This window comes from Onychomys torridus, chromosome X, assembly GCF_903995425.1.
Source record: "Onychomys torridus chromosome X, mOncTor1.1, whole genome shotgun sequence".
Lineage (NCBI taxonomy): Eukaryota > Metazoa > Chordata > Mammalia > Rodentia > Cricetidae > Onychomys > Onychomys torridus.
The window spans coordinates 29,048,062-29,068,146 of NC_050466.1; the positions used below are offsets into that span (position 1 = coordinate 29,048,062).

At 38.7% G+C, this 20,085-nt stretch overlaps 1 protein-coding gene across 6 annotated transcripts in view; it reads right to left on the minus strand.

Moving 5' to 3' along the window:
* Positions 1 to 13,286: 13,286 nt before the first annotated feature.
* Positions 13,287 to 20,085, minus strand: part of Znf280c (zinc finger protein 280C) — a 61,583-nt gene continuing 54,784 nt past the window's right edge. For 5 of the 6 annotated variants that reach the window (XM_036174664.1, XM_036174663.1, XM_036174660.1 and 2 more), the window contains 4 exons: positions 19,338 to 19,400; positions 14,875 to 14,993; positions 14,699 to 14,729; positions 13,287 to 14,070 (listed from right to left, as the gene is read on the minus strand). In XM_036174664.1, coding sequence (XP_036030557.1) covers positions 13,776 to 14,070; positions 14,699 to 14,729; positions 14,875 to 14,993; positions 19,338 to 19,400 — 508 coding nt within the window. In that variant the 3' untranslated portion in view covers positions 13,287 to 13,775. Of the gene's footprint in view, positions 14,576 to 14,698; positions 14,730 to 14,874; positions 14,994 to 19,337; positions 19,401 to 20,085 lie in introns of all 6 variants that reach the window. The other variant, XM_036174662.1, reaches the window with a different exon arrangement.

Sequence of the window (20,085 nt, forward strand, 5' to 3'; positions counted from 1 at the left end):
GTAGCTCTGTCCCCAGACAGCAAGATGGATCATGTTTTAGAGGGCTTCTTGTAGCTAGATTTTTTTTTCGGTCCTGCTTGGCCCACAGTCAGGACAAATCTCTCTTACCCGCTAGTCCCGCAGCCACTCAGACCCAACCAAGTAAGCACACAGAGACTTATATTGTTTACAAACTATATGGCTGTGGCAGGCTTCCTGTTATCTAGTTCTTTTATCTTAAATTAACCCATTCCTGTTAGTCTATAAGTTGCCACATGGCTTGTGGGTTACTGGTATCTTTACATGTAGCTTGTCATGGCAGTGGCTGGCAGCGTCTCCTGACTCAGTCTTCCTGTTCCCAGAATTCTCTTCTCTGCTTGTCCCGCCTATACTTCCTGCCTGGTTACTGGCCAATCAGCATTTTATTCATACAACGGGATATCCACAACAGCTTTTCATCCAAAGAAAGGTCCAACTCACCTCTACAGTCCTTTGCCAAGACCACATGACCTCAGGCTTGTCATCACCACCAGTATCCTTCTTCTTTCTTGGCCTGGATCCCGGTCTTTAGTATTCCAGTTAGAGGTGGTTTTCTTGTTAGTTGTCCCTACACAATGTCTTGCCTCTGTATCTTACCAAAAGAGCTTGAGTCCTGTTGTCTGTTGATTTGATAACTAATGAAACCCTGGTTGGTATGCTTTCCCATGATCGAATACTTTACAACTGTGACTCAGACTGTACTTGTTTGCTCAGAGACCTGTATCCAACATGGGGATATACTGTGGCCAAGGTCAGTGGGGTTAAGGACCATCACCTCAAATTACTCAGAAAGTCCAGGGTCATATGCTAGTCTAAGCACCACTGCCCAGGCTAGGCCAGAAAAGATCCTTAGTCCAGAATAGCTGGATAAGCCCAGGAAAGGAACTTAAGTTTACTGGGGGTGAGGTGGGCACGCCCATGTACAGACAGCTTTCTAAAAAGCAAGGCTTAAATTCTGCCATGTTTACTAGCAAATGCCAGTAGAGGTAGAGTTTATTATCTCGAAACACCTAAGGGGACAGAGTTGCTACCTTCCTTCATAGATACCTTCCTCCATTGGCCATCCCTCATCACCTTCCTGAAAGGGTACTTGTTCCTTTTGGAAGGGCCAGCTTTAGGCTCTTGAACTACGTGGAAGTTTCTTGATGATTTATACAGTGCAACCACCAGGGTTAAGCTCTTGTTTTGATTCCAAGACTTTTGGCTCTTTATGGCCCTAAGGGCTGTGCAGGGGCATTAGGATTGATGAAATATCTCATCTGGGATTCTTTTGGATTAGTGGTTCTCAAATGCTGGTCCAAGCTAACTGCAGGATCTCAATTAGTTCCAGTACATATTTCCAAACCGCTCTATCTAGAAGCTCTAAAGTGGTATTCAGGAACTGGAATTTTTAAAATGTCCACAGATAACTCTGTGGTGCCCCCATGTCTGTATGTGTATAGCTTTCCCTAAGCTTTCTGACAAGCTCTAACAGCAGGAATGATCTGTTCAGGAACTGGAATTTTTAAAATGTCCACAGATAACACTGTGGTGCCCCCATGTCTGTGTGAGTATAGCTTTCCCCAAGCTTTCTCACAAGCTCTAACAGCAGGAAGTATCTTTCTTGAGCTACAGCATTAAAGCCAGCTGGGTGACTAGGACACTCTGGGTTTCCAGGGAACTCAACCTGGTGAAGTGGCCCTAAGCAAGAAAAATGAAATGATTTTGGTCATACCCATTGTCCTTGGGCTGTTTGCCTGAAACTAGTAGGTAAGAGCCTCTTAACTTCAAGAGACTTGGGCAGACTAATCCTGAGTATAAACACTTCCACGCTGAGTGCCACTCTAGATGGAAGAAGAGACAAAATTGACACTACAAGGGGAATGCACATCCACCGCACTCCCCCTGCTGGCCAAGTTAGTGAAGGCAGCAAAGCGGTTTTCTTTTTTTCATTTTTTATTTACATAACATTTTTCATTTATTTTACATACTGACAACAGTTTCTCCTCCCTCCTCTCCTCCAAGTCCCCCCGCTGCGCTTCCCATCTAACCCCTCCCCATCCACTCCTCCTCTCTCTCTCTCCATTCAGAAAGGGGCAGGCCTCCCATGGGTTTGAACAAAGCAAGGCACGTGAAGTTGAGGCAAGACCAAGCAACTCTCCTTGCATCAAGGCTGGGCCAGGTAATCCAGCCTGGGGAACAGATTCCAAAAAGCCAGCTTATCACCAGGGACATGTCCTGATCTCATTGTTAGGAGCCATATAAAGACCGAACTACACAACTGTCACACACATGCAGAGGGCCTAGGTTGGTCCCATAGAGGCTCCCTAATTGTTAGTCCAGAGTCTATGAGCTCCCATGAGCTCAGGTCAGCTGTCTCTGTGGGTTCCCCCAACATGATCCCCTGGCTAGTACAATCCCACTTCCCTTTCTTCAGCAAGACTCCCGGAACTCAGCCCAGTGCTTGGCTGTGGATCACTGTATCTTCTTCCATTAGTCACTGGATGATGAAGGTTCTATGATGACAATTAGGGTCATCACCCATCTGATTACAGTAGATGGCCAGTTCAGGCACCCTCTCCACTATTGCTAGGAGTCTTAGCTGAGGTCATCCTTGTGGATTCCTGGGGGTTTCCCTGGCACCAGGTTTCTCCCTAACCCCATAATGGCACCATTAAGACATCTCTTTTGTTACTCTCCACCTCTGTCCCTCCTCCAACCTGCTTCCACACCCAGCCTGCCCAACCCGTACAGCCACTTTGGAATCAGTATGATGGCTTCTCAAAAAATTGGGAATCAATCTACCTCAAGACCTAATGATATCATTCTTGGGCGCCCAAAGGATGTTCAATCACACCACAAGGACACTTGCTCAACTATGTTCATTGCAGCATTATTTGTAATAGCCAAAACCTGGAAACAGCCTAGATGCCCCTCAACTGAAGAATGGATAAGGAAAATGTAGTGCATTTACACAATGGACTATTACTCAGCTGTTAAAAAACAATGACATCATGAAATTTGCAGGCAAATGGATGGAAATAGAAAAAAATCATTCTTAGTGAGGTAACTCAGACTCAGAAAGACAAACATGGTATGTAGTCACTCATAAGTGGATATTAAAAGTAAAGTACAGGATAATCAACCTACAGTCCAAGGCCCCAAGGAGGCTAGATAACAAAGAGGGCCCAGAGAGGGATGTATGAATTTCCCTGGGAAGGGGAAATAGGAGAGATCTCCTGGGTAAACTGGGGGCGAGGGAGGGGAAGATGGAGGGAAGGGTCTTGAGTAAAGTGGTTTTCTGACTGGTACTGTATATTTTCTTAATGTTTTGTTTGCCAAAGTAGCAGGAACAAATCCTGGCCCCAACACAGGCACATGGACACCAGGAGCTAGGATAGCCTTACAAAAAGAAATGGCGGGGCTGGAGAGATGGCTCAGCAGTTAAGAGCACTGACTGCTCTTCCAGAGGACCTGGGTTCAATTCCCAGCATCCACATGCGAGCTCACAGCTGTCTGTAACTCCAGTTCCAGGGGACCCTCACAGACATACAGGCAAAACACCAATGCCCATAAGATAAAAATCAATAAATTATTTAAAAAACAAAACAAAACAAAATGAAATGGCCTGAAGGTGTCCTGACATTACTCCCGGTCAAATCACTAGGGCTTGACTCTGCCTGGGGAAGCCTGTGAACCTGCTGTGTTAAGGTCTATAGCACAGCAGCAGAGTGGAACATAGCAGCTGAGCCAGAACAAGGAATGGAACTTTATGACTGGCTCTGGCTCTGTGGTTGGTATTTATTTCTTCCCTAATATTTAAGTAAGCATTATGACTTTGCATTTAATCTTAGATGACCAGAGGAAGAAATCATGGTTAAGAAACCTGGTTTATGGGTTGGGGATTTAGCTCAGTGGTAGAGCCCCTGGGTTCGTTCCTCAGCTCCAGAAAAACAAACAAACAAACAAACAAAAAAAAAACCTGGTTCTACCCACAAACTCCATATGGACATTAACATATCCAAATAAAGGAATGACAGGCAGTGGTGGCACACCTTTAATCCCAGCACTCAAGAAGCAGAGGCAGAGGCAGGCAGATCTTTGAGCTCAAGGCCAACCTGGTCTACAGACAGGACATCCAGGCCTACATAAAGAAACCTTGTGTCAAAAAACCAAAAAAAAAAAAAAAAAGAAAGAAAGAAAGAAACAAAATCAAATAAAGAGGAACTACCTCAAATACTGCCCTGCTTATTCTTCCGGGGACCTCATTGAATGGGAGCAATATCAGACTAGATGACAAAGAGATTAGCTCTATTCTTCTCAGTTTGTGTGTGAGTTCCCTGGCAAGATCAATGAACCCAATTAATTACAAGAACTGATTGGCAAGACTTTTTAAAATTAATTTTACATGTACACTCAAATTTTCACAACATTGAATTCTGAAGAAATGATCAAAGCATGATGCATTCATACTTTTTAGATCAAGGACAATAAATCTGTAAAGAAATGACATGATTGTTATCTGGGCTAGGGTAGTAAATTCTAGGCATGTCCTTACAGAGATATGTGTAGTTAGTGTAGTCTCTATTGTAAGATAAAGGTTACATCAGAGTTTGTTTACTCAAGGTCACTGGAGCCTTAATGATCAGTCTCGTGTGAGCAAGGCCATTTCCCAGCTTTGATATGTGAAGGCCATCCCTCCTGAAAGAATCATTATGACTTGCTGCATGTTGAAAATGCAGGCCAAATGGTCCTTCCCAAAGTTATATATCCTTAAGTGATTTCAGCTTGAAATAATCAATTGACCAGTCTGGCTTATTTGGACCTGGCACTTCTTTAGGATTAACTCTAGTTTTCACTCTCTCTGTTTCCCACCAAATTAACGACAGCTCTTAGATTTTTTTTTTTTTTTTTGCTCTTTGAATCAGTGTCTTGCTCTGTAGCTCAGGCTGTCCAGGAACTCAATATGTAACAGCTCAGGCTGAAACTCAATTCTCTTGCCTCAGTCTCTTGGGTGCTGAGATGACAGGCATGCACTACCACATCTAAGTACTACATGATGGTCTTAGCATGGGCTGTCATGCTTAATCCTCACAATAACCTCTGAAGCACAGAATGAGCCAACTCTTTTGCCTAGGGCTACATGGCTGCCAAGTGTAGGAATAGGGTAGAATGGCCTGAAGCACAATGCATACTTCTCTTACCCCACTACATCTCAAACCTGAGAAAACAAAGTGCTCTTGGCCTGAAGTTAGTGATCCCATATAAGTGTCATTTAGGATCAGCAAAATAAATGGGGATTGATACAGGATGCCAGGGCAAGCTTGGGTTGGTTAAATCATCCTTAGAACAGGCTTTGTCCTAGAACCTGGGAGTCCATAGGCACATGAGGATCAAAATATCCTAGGAGAGAAGAGAATGGCGAGGGATGGGAAGTCTAGGAAGTAGCTGTTTCGAACTCTGGAGCTTTTAAAGAAGAGGTGTTTTACAGACACTTCTTGTACCATTTGGGAAATGGGGAGATATGACCTGTAAGTTTCTTTCCAATTCACTATTCTCATGAAAAATAAAAATATTAGGATTGTGCAATACTTTTTATGGACATATGCATGTTAAGCTAACTATGAAGATAATGAAGATTTAGGCCACTAGATAAGGATTGCATGCCTGTTTACAGATCAGAAGTCAGCTTTAAATAGTGCAAAATTTCTGATAAAAATGCTTCAGGGACTAGGTGTAGTTGTTTCTTTACTCTTTAGGGGCCTGGCACCCAGTTCCCAAATAAATACAAAGAGATGTATTCTTACTTATGAGTGCCTGGCTTTATCTTGGCTTGTTTCATGCCAGCTTTTCTAACTTAAATTATCCTGTTTCTCTTTAACTACGTTTTTCCTCTGGGCTTTTTACTTTTCTTTATTCTTTCCTTTTCACTCCATGGCTGGCTGTGTGGCAGGCCCTTGGTGTTCTCCTCTCCTCCTTTTTTTCCCACTCACCTTCTTTGCTTTCTTCCCTAGATTTCTCCTCCTATTTATTCTCTCTGCCTGGCAACCCTACCTATCTCTCTCTTCTGTCTGGCTATTTGTCATTCAGCTCTTTATTAGAGCAATCAGGTGTTTTAGACAGGCAATGTAACACAGCTTTACAGAGTTAAACAAATGCAACATAAAAGAATGCAACACATCTTTGCATCATTAAACATTCCACAGCATAAATGAATGTAACACATCTTAAACTAATATTCCACAATAGGTAAGGATATAGCTCAGTTTGGCAAGGTGCTTGCTTAGCCTTGGGTTCATTTCCTATTACCAGAAATAGTGGCACATGCCTGTAATCTCCACACTCAGGAGGCAGAGGTAGGCAGAGTCTCTGTGAGTTCAAGGCCAGCCTGGTCTACATAGTGAGTCCCAGGACAGCCAAAAGTATGTAGAGACTCTGTCTCAAAAAACAAACAAAAACACTGTCTCCAGCTTGGGGTATAGCTCAGTGGTAGAGTATTGCCTAGCATGCATGAAGCCCTAAGTTCCATCTCCAGCACCTCCACAAAAAAATCAACCAAACCCCCAAAACTCATCTCCATGTCTCCCCCCCAAAAAAACCTCCACACCACCAAAAAACCTTTATTAGTAAAAAGAAAATGCTCTGATTTTCCTAAAACGAGGCAAGGAAAATGGTACTTCTACCATGCATTGTAAATACTTCCTGATAATGATGTTATCTTCCAGAATTATGTCATCCTAGTATATATAAATATATAGTGTTGGAAATCATTTGTTCAGGAATTTTGGAAGGTTCAAAGAAGACAATTTATGTGAAATGTACATTTTGGATAGACATTTGTGTATATATATATATATATTGTTATTTAGAGACAGGGCCTCTCAATGAATCCTTCACTGGCCTGGAGCTTTCTATGTATACCAGGCTGGCCTCAAACTCAGAGATCTACCTGCTTCCTGAGTGCTGGGATTAAAGGATGTACTCACACCTTCAGAAACCCTGAATTCTTTGGATTGAAATGAATGAAAATGGAAGGTCACACAATCTTTCCCCATTTAGTTTAAAAAGTAATTCTGTGTTGAATTTATATTTCTTTTATTCAGAGGCACTCGCAGGTTACTAAGAGATCTAAGTCAACTTTAAAAATTATTTCAAATTGTCTTTAGGGCATTTGATCCAATCAATGAGAGAAAACTGGTTAAATATCCTACTCATTTACTAATAATTATTTTTTGGAGGCTTTGAAGATTTGCTAAATAGTAATATCTCATTCCAGGGCAAGTGAGATGGCTCAGCCATCGCCAAACCTGAATTTGATCCTCTGAATCCACATGGTAGATCAGACTTCCAAAAATATCTTTTGACTTCCAATTATGAGCTATGGAATGTGCACACCTGTGGTTGATATATTGTACACCCCAATAAACTTATCTGGGGTCAGAGAACAGAACAGCCACAATATTAAACATAGAGGTTAGGCAATGGTAGCACACACCTTTAATTCTAGCATTCTAGAGGCAGAGATCCAGCAGGATCTCTGTGAGTTCAAAGCCACACTGGAAACATCCAGGCATGGTGACTCACGCCTTTAATCCCAGGAAGTGATGACAGAAAGGTATATAAGGCGTGAGGACCAGGAATTAGAGCTGGTTAAGCTTTTAGGCTTTTGAACAGCAGTTCAGCTGAGATTCATTCTGGATGAGGACTTAGAGGCTTCCAGTCTGAGGAAACAGGATCAGCTGAGGAATTAGTAAGGTGAGGTGGCTGTGGCTTGTTCTGCTTCTCTGATCTATCAGCATTCACCCCAATACATGGGTCCAGGTTTCGTTTTATTAATAAGACCTTTTAAGATTAGTGCACACACCCAAACACATACACACATAATAAATGATTAAATAAATAAATGTTATAAAATTAAACAAAAACTCTTTCCTACTAGAATAACATCTAATCAGGTAGATTATGATGGAATCTGGGTTCTTGGCTGTGGACCTCTTCATCTTCACAGGCTCAAAGTTCCACAAGAATCTTTTTCTGCCTGTTTTTTTTTTTTTAATATTATTTTTTCATGACTGAGATTCCCTCCCAGGAGTTTGTGGTCAGAGTCCCAAGAACACAGCTCCTCTGTCTTGTTGCTTTTCTTATCCTAAGTTTTATTTTGTTACACTATATTCCTATATTCTACCTTATATTTTTCCTTCTTACCCTAAGTTTTTTTCTACACTATATTCCTACATTCTACCTTATATTATTTCCTTAATTTTTTTAAGATAGAAGTTAAAATAGAAAAAGAAGGAAACCTAGATATAAATATTCGCTGCACCTCACTTTTCAACTTTGGCATTCAGCCGCCTTACTTTCACTCCCAAGAATAAAATACCTTCATTTTTAATTCCCTATCAGGCATGCCCCCTTTCACTTGCAATATCCCCTCTCTCCTTTCACCAAGTTCCCTGTCCCTGTTCAGGGGCCATTTGTGGAAGCCCAGCTGGGAGACTGGCTCCCACATTTTATGACAGGGTACTCTTGAGGAGAGAGGGAAAAGAAATATTAGACAGAAGGATGGAAGGGAGAGAAACAGAAACACAGAATAGCCTTGGGAGGGCCTGCATCCTTATCCACTGGCTCCTTCTGTCTCTTCTAAAGGGCTGTTAATAGGAATGCCAAGGGGTGAGGCAAAAGACCTCCCCCTAGCTCAGCCAAGTGTAGATCCTTCCAATCACTTTGTAACCACGAATGTGCTTAAGCAATCCTCTAATGCAGCCCTGCTGGGTAAAGCAAGCTCAGATCTCACTAGGAAACCTTTGTGGGCCTCCACACACCAGATCTCATTACAGATGGTTGTGAGTCACCACGTGGTTGCTGGGAATTGAACTCAGGACCTCTGGAAGAGCAGCCAGTGCTCTTAACCTCTGAGCCATCTCTCCAGCCTGACCCCTAGAATGCTGATTTCAAGACTGCTCTCTAAACACACCATCATATATAACAGTGTGATAGCTATACTTCACTGTGAATGATTAAAAAGAGTAGGAGAGAAACACAACAGCCCCTCTAAGTTTGTTTAGGAAACTCTTGAAGGTGGTCAAATACAAAAGCAATAAGAGCAAGGCTACAGAAAGGCATCGAGTTCAGAGAAGTAAGGTATTATGAGATCAAGAACATGGTGTGGTTAGGAGTAAGTTCCACGGAATTTAAGGAAAACTAAACCCAAATTCTTTATAAAAAGACATTCTGACTGGGCTAGAGAGTGGGTTCAGTGGTTAGGAGCACTTGATTCTCATTCCTAGGACCCAGGTTCTTCAATTCCCAGCACCCATAGTGAGTGACTTACAATACCTATATCACCAGTTCCAGGGGTGATGACACTCCAGGGGCACCTGAATACACATGGTGCAGACATGCATGCAGGCAAAATACCTAGACACAGAAAAAAGTAATGGTTTATTCTAGGCTCCACATGAGAAAACATGGTCTTTTTCTCTTTTCTATCCCATTATCATCCTGTCTTGTTCCCCATTCCATTGACTCCTTCCTTTACAAAGACCACCACCACCACTAGTTACTTTCCAGATATGAAAGAAAATGTGATAATTGTCTGAATCTGACTGACTCAACACAGTAAGTTCTAGTCCCACCTATTTTCCTGCAAATGACACAATTATCATCATCTTGATGGCTGACAAAAACTCCATTGTACATATATACCATCTTTTCTTTATTCATTCACTTTTTCTCCAATTCAACTGTTGATGAGCATCTAGGTATTTCATATCTTGATGATTGTAAATAGTGTTGCAATAAATATACAAATAGTTCTGTGGCATGTTTACTTGGAGTACTTTAGGTATCTAGGTCAAAGAGGTACAGTTGGGTTATATGGCACTTCTACTTTTTTTTTTTTTTAGAAACCTCATTGAGTTCCATAGTGTCTTCATGAGTTTATATTCCTACCAGAGGTATGTAAGTGTTCTTTCCTCACAACTTTATGATGATGGCCATTCATAGACTGTGGCAAGATGGAATCTTAATACAGTTTAAATGTGCATTTTCCTGATGGTTAAGGGTGTTGACTATATTTTTTGTATTTATCAGCCATTTGTATATCTCTGAAGGAAAAGATACATTATTTATTTTGTGTGTATGCATGCCAGGGCACATGTAGAGGTCAGAGGAGAACTTGTAGGAGCCAGATCCCTCTTTCCACATGTGAGTCCCAAGGGTCAAATTCAGATTATCAGGCTTGGTGGCAAGACTTTTACTCACTGAGCAATCCTAACAGCCATATTCTTTAAAATTGAAATGAATTTTTACTTTATGTTTTTTTTTTCCATGTCTGTGCACCACATGCATGTAATGCCCATGGAGGCCAGTAGAGGGCATCTGATCAGTTGTAGATGGTTATAGCTGCCCTTGGGTACCAGAAATTGACCCTCAGTCCTCTGAAAGGGCAGCCAGTTTTCTTAACTGCTGAACCATCCCTCTATTTCTTTTTTTATTTTTATTATTTATTTATTTTTATTTATTTATTATGTATACAGTGCACATATCCCTGAAGGCCAGAAGAGGGCACCAGATCTCATTACAGATGGCTGTGAGCCACCATGTGGTTGCTGGGAATTGAACTCGGGACCTTTGGAAGAGCAAGCAGTGCTCTTAACCTCTGAGCCATCTCTCCAGCCCCCTATTTCTTTTTTAAAAATTTTTATTTTATTTTATGTGCATTATGAGTGTCAGGTCTCTTGGGACTGGAATTACAGACAGTTGTGAGCTGCCATGTGGGTGCTGGGAATTGAACCCAGGTCCTCTGGAAGAGCAGTCAGTGCTCTTAACCACTGAGCCATCTTCCAGCCCCCCCCACCTCTATTTCTTTTGAAGAATGTCTTTTGATTTATGGACTGGATTATTTGTTCAATGCTTGTATTTCTTCTGTTTGTTTGGTGGTTTTATAGTTTTACTAGCATATATTAACTACACAGAACAACATATTTCTTGATAGATTTTATATACTAATTCCATGGTAGATATATAGTTGTCAAAGATGTCTGTCCCCATTCTCTAGGCTGTCGCTTCACTCTGACTGCCTCCTTTGCTGCTCCAAAGAAACATTTTCATTCCAAACTATCCTTTTTATCGATTCTTACAACCTTTTATTGAGCTGTTAGAGTTATTTTCAGAAAGTCTTTGTTGATTCCTTTATTTTGGAGTATTTAGGACTTATTTATTTTCTATTGTCTGTCCCCCACTATTGAAATACCAATTTCTCAAGGAAGGGCAGTGATTTCAGTAACTGAAATACCTAGAATAGTGGCAGTGAGTAAGTTCTCAATAAATGTTGAATGAACAAACCAATGAGCTCCAACTATGTATTGTTAAAATGGAGGGTAAGGAAATAAGTCTGTATAGTTTAGTGATTATTATTATTATTATTATTATTATTATTATTATTATTATTGGTTTTTTGAGACAGGGTTTCTCTGTATAATCCTGGTTGTTCTTGAACCCACTCTGTAGACCAGGCTGACCTTGAACTCAGAGATCCACCTGCCTCTGCCTCCTGAATGTTGGGATTAAAGGTGTGTGCCACCACCACCCAGCTAGTGATTGTTTTTCTAATGAAGGTAATGAACTAAAAGTAAACCAATTATATTTTTTTATTCAATCGGGGGAGGGGGGGAGCCACTATGCAGTATCATGTGATGGCTATATGGAATTGAAAAGACTTAGAATAGCCTGAAGGAAAATAGGGTATGTCAAGCTAAAACTCTTTACTACCAACTCAAACTTATAAGCAAGTTTAGTACTGATTTCCTGAAATGTTTTATTTAAAGAAAGTTATAAGAGTTTAAAACTTAAAAATTGGGTTTTCATTAATACTGCTAAAACAAAATGTTTTAAAAATTGAGTGGAAAAGTAGTAACTAACAAAATTCCTTGAGTTAGGTACAGAAATAAAAGTCTAGAGCATCACCAAAGTCACTACTTCAAAGGAAGTCAATTCCAATGATTTTGAAATACATTGGTAGCAGGTATCAGTATGACAAATTAACTCAATGAATTCAACTCTTGATTATGATTGCAAAGGATATACTACATGATAAGTGACCACTTGAATTAGCTTTTAGTATGTTTCAAAGTATGCTCATATAGATCTGACTTTAAATTAAATCAAATCAAAACAAACAACAAAAAAGCAACTAACTAACCAAAACCCTCATGATTGAACTGGGGCTTCAGACCCTGCTTCCTTTCACTGTAATTAAGAAAACAAGTCTTTTGCTAGCTTTAAAAAATTTATTTTAGTCCAGGTTTGTTTTAATTTCAGCAATCAGGAGGCCAAGGCAGATGGAACTCTGTGAGTTCAAGGTCAGCCTGATCTACACAGCAAGTTCCAGGACAGCCAGGTCTATACATAAAGACGCTGCATCAAAATTTTAAAGCAAATTTTATTTTATGTGTATGGGTGTTTGGCCTGCATGTACATCTGTGTACCACATATATGCCTGGTATGTTTGGAAGCCAGAATGGGACATAAGATTCCTTGGTACTGAAATTGCAGATGGTTTTAAGCTACCATATGGGTGCTTGGAATTGAACCTGAGTCTTCTGGAAGCAGTGTTCTTACCAGCTTAACCCTAACCCATCTTTTGCTAGCTTGTAAAATAGTTCAAATTAGTTAGCTTTTAAGTGAGCTTAAAGAAACAGTACAGGATGTGTTCTGTAGATAAAGATCTCAGTCTAAGGCAAAGCAGTTAGGCTTCCATGTGAAAAGGAAAACAATTCTTCTTGTTATATGATACAATCTATAGGCTTTTATATGAATTTATTATAAAATAATTCCCAAGAGTGTTTAACAATACAAATTTTATTAAAAAAATAAGCAACATCAAAACTGTTCAGAAAAATCTGTATTTGATGTAACCAAAATAAACAAACACCAACATAAAAAAATATACATCTTTCTCTATATATATGTGGGCAAGAAACAAGTGCATTTTTGGTCCCAATATTTTTGAATATATTATCTTTATCTAAAGGAATTACATTAATGGCTAAGAAGACCACTACTAAGTGAATAGCAATGTAACTTAAAATGTGTTTTAAGATTTGTAAGGGGAGCGTTTGCTCTTGTCTTAGAATTCCTGACCCCTAAGATGTTACTGATAGTCTCATGATAGACAGAGCATATATTAATGTCTAATGACCTGAACAAGTACCACAATGCCTTTAAATCCAGCACCTAGGAGGCCGAGGCAGGTGGAAATCTGTGAGTTCAAGGTTAGCTGTGTCTCAAAATACCAAAACCAAAACCAAAAGAAAAAAGAAAAAGAAAAAAAGAAACTACCAACAGGTAGCTGCATGAAGTCTGAAGAAAATATTAAAGGAATTCCTTGGCATTTTTAACAAACACAAAACAAAAGATTTAATCAGAAATTACAAAAGTAGACATACAAATTAGACATCAGTCAATTTGGTGAATGACAAAAATCAAGCTATCAAACTTTAATTCTTGAAAAATTAGGAATTTAAATACTAGCACTGCTGAGAACTCTTGAAATACTGGCTAAAAGTTTAAAGGACAACCAACATAAATAACTTACTTTGGAGCTAGTACTTCACAAGAAAATGAAAGTGATCTTCACACCCTACACAACCAGGATTTTCATACACCTCAGACCACATTCATGCTAGAGGAAGATTAAAAGGCTGCAGCCGGAATGACTGAACTTGAACTTGGATGTTGAAGCACTTACTTGATGGAGTTTCATGATTATAATCAATTCATAAGCCTAAACTTAAGAACCAAAGCTCCCAGAGAAAAGTTGTGCTCAATTTGGTGGACCATGAAGTCACTGATGGCCAAATCAACATCAGCCTTATGTAAGGCCAGTCAGGTAGGAAGGGACTGTGCCTAAGAACTGATAAATTCCCAAGGCCACAAACTGAAACAGGTCTCACAGTCAAACAATTCACATCCCTTGGAAAGACAGAACAGGCATCAGTTGTGTCCATCGAAGGGGGACACTGTCCAGGAGTACACTGGACATTTTTTGAAATTTCTGTGTTGTATCTGCATCTGAAAAATATGAAAACAGAACAATGACAGACAAAGAATGAAGGAAAAAGCAGCTATCTGACCAGCAAGACTTATAAGAAATTAAGAAGCAGACAAAACACGCAAAAAGAAATAGGAAGAGCTACACTGTTTCATATGTAATATTCTGAAGGCAAGTACAGCAGAGAAAAACACAACTTATGTGAAGCAAAGCAAGAAAAGGCTATAGCAAAAGTTCTTTTTTCAGAGTCAACTGGAGAAGGAAAGTACATGTTAAGATATGTTAACCTGACACAAAGATAAGGTGGAATAAGAATCTTCTGCCATCTGAAAGCTGAAAAGAGCTGAGTAATGAGAGCTAGTGTTGTGGATTTTAACTGCCTTCATGAAACATTTCAGAACTTTGAACTTAGGAAACTGGATTTGTGAAAGCAAACACTGCAGAACTTTGAACTTAGGAAATTCCAACTTGTCTTGCACCAGGTTGCACGAGCTCCATAGAGCAGGAATCTATTTCAACAAGCCGCTTTAAAACAAAAACAAAAACAAAATACTTTAATATTTTTCATTTCTATTAACGATACAGTTAAAAATTGCAACAGTACTAAAATCTATCAAAGTAAATTGTGCTGAATGAAAATAAACTTACTCAGAAGTGGATTCAGAAGTTCTTTCAGTAACTGAAATCAGAGAAGACTTTATGTTTATAAATGTAACACACGAAGACTGAGTATCAGTTTAATTTGTAAGAGCTCACACTGTAATAGATCCAAACTACTGGCTCATACACATCATAAATTCATAATAATAGACACATGTACATACCATTTTCTATTACAACTTGGCAAGTATGAGTTTTACGTTGGTTTAAGTGTTTGGCCATGCGGTCTAAGCCAGAAGTATCAGCTAGGAAGTCACATTTAAGGCACACCAGAGTGATGCCCCTATGAAAAGAGAGGAGAGGAGTAAGACAGAAGCTCACCTACATTCAGTAACTGTTGTTTCATGTAATAACTCTTGATTTTTATTTTATGTGCTATCACTATCATTGCCCAATTTGTTACAATCTAATACGTTTCTCAAAGGGTTGGGTTGTAGACAGTATTTGCCTTCCATGTGCGAGGCTCTAGATTTGATCACTAGATTGAAAACAAGAAAAGATTCTCAAGAAATTGGCCTAGCCATAGCTAAATTATGTGATCATTTAGTGCTTTATAAGTTGTATACTCTCAATCTGTTGCTAAAAGATGGGCATCCAGAGACACAGAGCAGTCTTGGATCCACTAGCAACTTTTATAACCTGTATAAGTCACAGTGATTCCATGCCAAGCAAGAATGTAACATTCATTCAAAATCCATTTTGGCTGAAGACCTTGTTTGTCTCTTCATATTATTACAGATGCATATACACCTGAACAAAACACAGCCCTATTTTTCACAAACAGGAGCAAAAGATCTCTAAATAAGAAATATAAATAATCAAGAGGTCTGAAAAAGATTTCAAAATCATTAGCCAAAGAAATATAAATGAAAATCACAATGAAATATCATTTCCCTCAAGTCTGAATGGCTTATATCAATATGCAAAACATAACAACACATGCTGGTGAAGATAATGGAGAAAAATCTCTTACACAATATTGTCAGAAGTGTACATTTGTAATATTATGGAAAACAGAATGGAGTCTCTTTAACAAACTAAAAATAAGCCCGAGGATGTTCTCTATACATCACATTACTAGTTATTTTGAATACAACAGCAAACAAAACAGTACAGTTCATGAAGCATATAATCTAGTGTATTTAAGTCCAAATAAAGTTAGAAGAGATGCGAAGGCCTTAAATTTAGCCATTTAATATAATTATTACTCTATCAACAAAGCACATACATACTTGATATTTTACTTGTGTTTTGTTTGCTTTGAGACAGGGTTTCACTATTAGCCCAGTCAGGCCTTGAACTCAGGATGCTCCTACCTCCCTTCCCCAGTTCTAGAATTATAGGTGTGAGCCACCACAACCGGCTTTATCATATAAAACACCTTACCTTTATAGGTCTAAAACCCAGTAGTATACCTTATGCTGATTTTTTTCTCTGCAGCTCTGGTCTTAACATCCTGTTTTATATTTAAGACTAGGTGTTATACACATAAAAAAGTGTCCTTGAACAATCAAAATCATGTTTTCCTCCCCGAAACAACCCTTTATTCCTGGTTTTTCTTATGCTGCCGTTTCCTTGCTTCTGAGGTTCAAATAAAAACAATGTTTCAAATATCTAATAACAATTTCAAATATCATTTACACTGTATTAAACTAGAGGTTTTAGACCTATCTCTTTTAAACAAATGACCTAAACACCCCAAAAGTTAGGTGCTATTATGACTACTTTTCTAAAGAGGATAAGGTCATGTTTAGTAACTTATCTAAGGCTAGCCCCATGTTTGAAACTTAGCCCTTTGATTCCAGAACCCATTTTCTGTTCTTTTTTTTTTTAAATAGCCCATAAGCTTTGTTGTAAGATTTTAATTTAATTATATAATATTTTAACAAATGGGCTTTTTTTTTCTGAGACAGGGTTTCTCTGTGTAGCTTTGGAGCCTGTCCTGGAACTCGCTCTGTAGACCAGGCTGGCCTTGAACTCACAGAGATCCACCTGCCTCTGCCTCCACCTCCCGAGTTACTAGGATTAAAGGCATACACTACCATCGCCCAGCTGGGCTTCTTTTTTTAAAAAAAAATACAATTTATTTTTATTTTATGTTCATTGATGTTTTGCCTTTATGTATATTTGTAGGAGGGTGTTGGATCCCCTGGAATTGGAGTTACAATTTTGAGCTGCCATGTGGGTGCTGAACATTGAACCCGGGTCCTCTGGAAGAGTGGCCAGTGCTCTTAAGCACTGAGCTATCTCACTAGCCCCCCTCCCTGTTCTTTCTTTTGGGATTAAAAAAAAAAGATTTATTGTTTTATTTTCTCTGTATGAGTGTTTTGATTACATGTATGTATGCATACCCCATGTGTGCCTGGGCCCATTGAAGTTGGAACATTAGATTCCACTGAAACTAGAATTATGTATGGTTTTAAGCCATCATGTATAGGTGCTGGGAACTGGACCTAGATCCTCTGTAAAAGCAACAAGTGCTTTTAACCACTTCACCATCTCTCTAGTCCCAGCCCAATCAATGACTAAATAACAGCCTTAACTACTGTGTGGTTTATGCAGCTACAACTCATCATGTATACTCTTCCAAATTGATCTTCTTTCCATGTCCTTGATTCTAGTCAAAGCATCTGTTTTGACTTTTTCAATGTCTTTCAAAGTAAAATTAATTCTTAATTCCTTAGAACTGTTTTTTGGATTAAAAAAATTTGTCTCTAAGCTCAAAATGATTTCACCATATTTTGATCTAATATATGAACTTTGTGCTCCATTCAAACTTTATTATTAGTTATTCAATGTGACTCAGAAGTACATGTAAACTTTCTCCTTTTTGTTTCTGCATGTCAATTCATGCTTCTTCATGTATCTTTTAAGTAGAAACCTCTATCTCCTCTGAAATAAGTAACTCTCACTACATTTATGACAAATTTCCTGATATCACTGTATTTATTTATGTTCATTTGTTTATATCCTCCCAATAAATTGTACATTGTTTTGAGACAGGGCCTCACTATGTAGCTCTGGCTGTCTTGGAACTCTCTATGTAGAACAGGCTGGCTTTGAATTCACAGAGATGCACCTATCTTTGCCTCCTGAGTGCTGGGACAAGAGGCATATTTCCACCATACCCAGCTTAAATTGTACATTCCTGAAAGCTGGTACCAAGTCTTCTTCATCATTGATCTGAACATGACTTGATACTTTGTGTTACACATGATAGATGAACAATAAATAGGTAAAGAATGAACAATTAAACATAAAATAATATTTAAAAATCCATTTCCTATTACTTACAAATATTTCCAGTAAATGTACTATCTAATTTACTTTTCTTTTCTAATTCATTGAATCAGTCATGTTTTAAAAAATAACATTTATTTACTATTATTATTAATTGTTGTTACTTTGAGACAAGTAACAGGCTGGCTTGGAACCTGCTATGTAGATCAGGCTGGCCTTGAGCTCACTATCCTTCTGTCTTAGATTCCCTAGTGCTGGGGTCATAGGCATGCTTCCCTAAGTGCTACAACAATAAATATATATACTTTAAGATTGTATTTAATTATGTGCATGGGAAGAGTATATGCACACATATATGCATTGCCTGAAGAGGCCAGAAGATCCCTGGATCCCCTGGAGCTGGAGTTACAGGCTTTTGACATGATATGCCTGATATGGGGGCTGGGGATAAAACTCTCATTATCTGCAAGAGCAGCAAGTATTCTTAACCCATAACCTACCTCTCCAACTCTGATGTATTTTTAAAAAATGGCATCAAACCTTCTTTCTTTTATGAGCTAATGACCTAATATCACAGACATATATTTTTAATACATATTCTAACTTAACTAAGTGTCTATTATGTGCCAGGCACAATTTAGTGTCTGACAACATGAGTGGGATAATAAAAAAAAAAAAGAAAATGGAGTAAAAAAACATCAGAAGAATTTGAAAAATCCCACAGTACTTAGTTGATTCTGAGCAAAATGTGTGATATAACAAAGAACATTGCCTTTAGAAATAGTGACCGGACAGTTTTTCTGTATAGTAAGAAGTTGTATACATTTTTCATAAAGAATAAAAGTGACAGGCTGGAGGGATGGCTCAGTTAAGAGTACTGGCTGCTCTTACAGAGGAACCAAGTGTGATTCTCAGAATGCACATGGTGGTTCACAGCCATCTGAAACTCCTGTCTCAGGGGATCCAATGCTGATAACAGGCATGCATGTGGTGCACAGACATAGATACAGGCAAGACACCCATACACACATAATAAACTAAAGTACATTTAAAAAGAATAAAGCTGACATTTATAAACACTGTATATTAATTTTAAATATGTTAGTATTTTAATTAACTTACTCCCAATCAAGTACTGCTAAAGAGACTTTTATTTTCATTTTACAGTGTAAATGCATGAAAGTTTCAATTCAATATCTGGGACCACTGAAACAGAGATTAGTCATATGATAGGTTATCCCTTCCTTTGTTCTAAGAATATAACAAACATAACTCTATCATATTCAGTGACAATTGTTTAGATTTTCAAATTAGGTATACCAATACCTGGTTAAAAATGTAATTACAACTTTTTAATACAAAGAGCAGAAAAAGATCAATTAATTACCTGATTGCTCTTGAATGCTTCTTAAAAATATAAAACTGTTTACTTGGGTGGTCACTATGAGAGCTGACAGATAAAAGACAAACAAGATTTTATTACTTTTATTATTGAGTAAGTCATATTAATTTTATGAGCCTGTTTTCAAGTCTATGCTTAATTTCTTAATTTTGAATAGAAGCTAATGACATAAATAATGAGATTATATTGATCCTGGTATGGTCTGAGCAAGGATCTACCCATTAATATATTAAAATCCTAACCTCCCCTTCACCTCAATCAATGTGATGGCATTAGAAGAAAACATTTGGGAAGCAATTAGGTCACAAAGGTAGAATCCTTACACATAGGATTTGTGCCCCTTATAAAAAGAAAGAAAGGAAGAAGGAAAGGAAGAAAAGGGAAGAAGGAAGGAAGGAGGGAGGGAGGGAGGGAGGGGGGGAGGGAGGGAGGGAGGGAGGAGGGAAGGAAGGAAGGAAGGAAGGAAGGCACGCAGGCCAAGGCTCCAAGAGCTACATTAATAAGGAGGAACTGAGATCAATGTTTCATATAATGAGGTAATGTGTCATGGTAGTAAGACAGAAACAGGATTTAGTAAGTCAAAAGTGTACAGGAAGTACTACACTAAAGCTGAAGTCATCAAAACATGCGGGCAAGTCCTTCAAAGGGACCCACTATGTACAGAAAATAACAACAATCTTGCATAATCATTTTCAAGAAAAGCTAGATGTAGTAGCAAATGTGTTGAATTCTA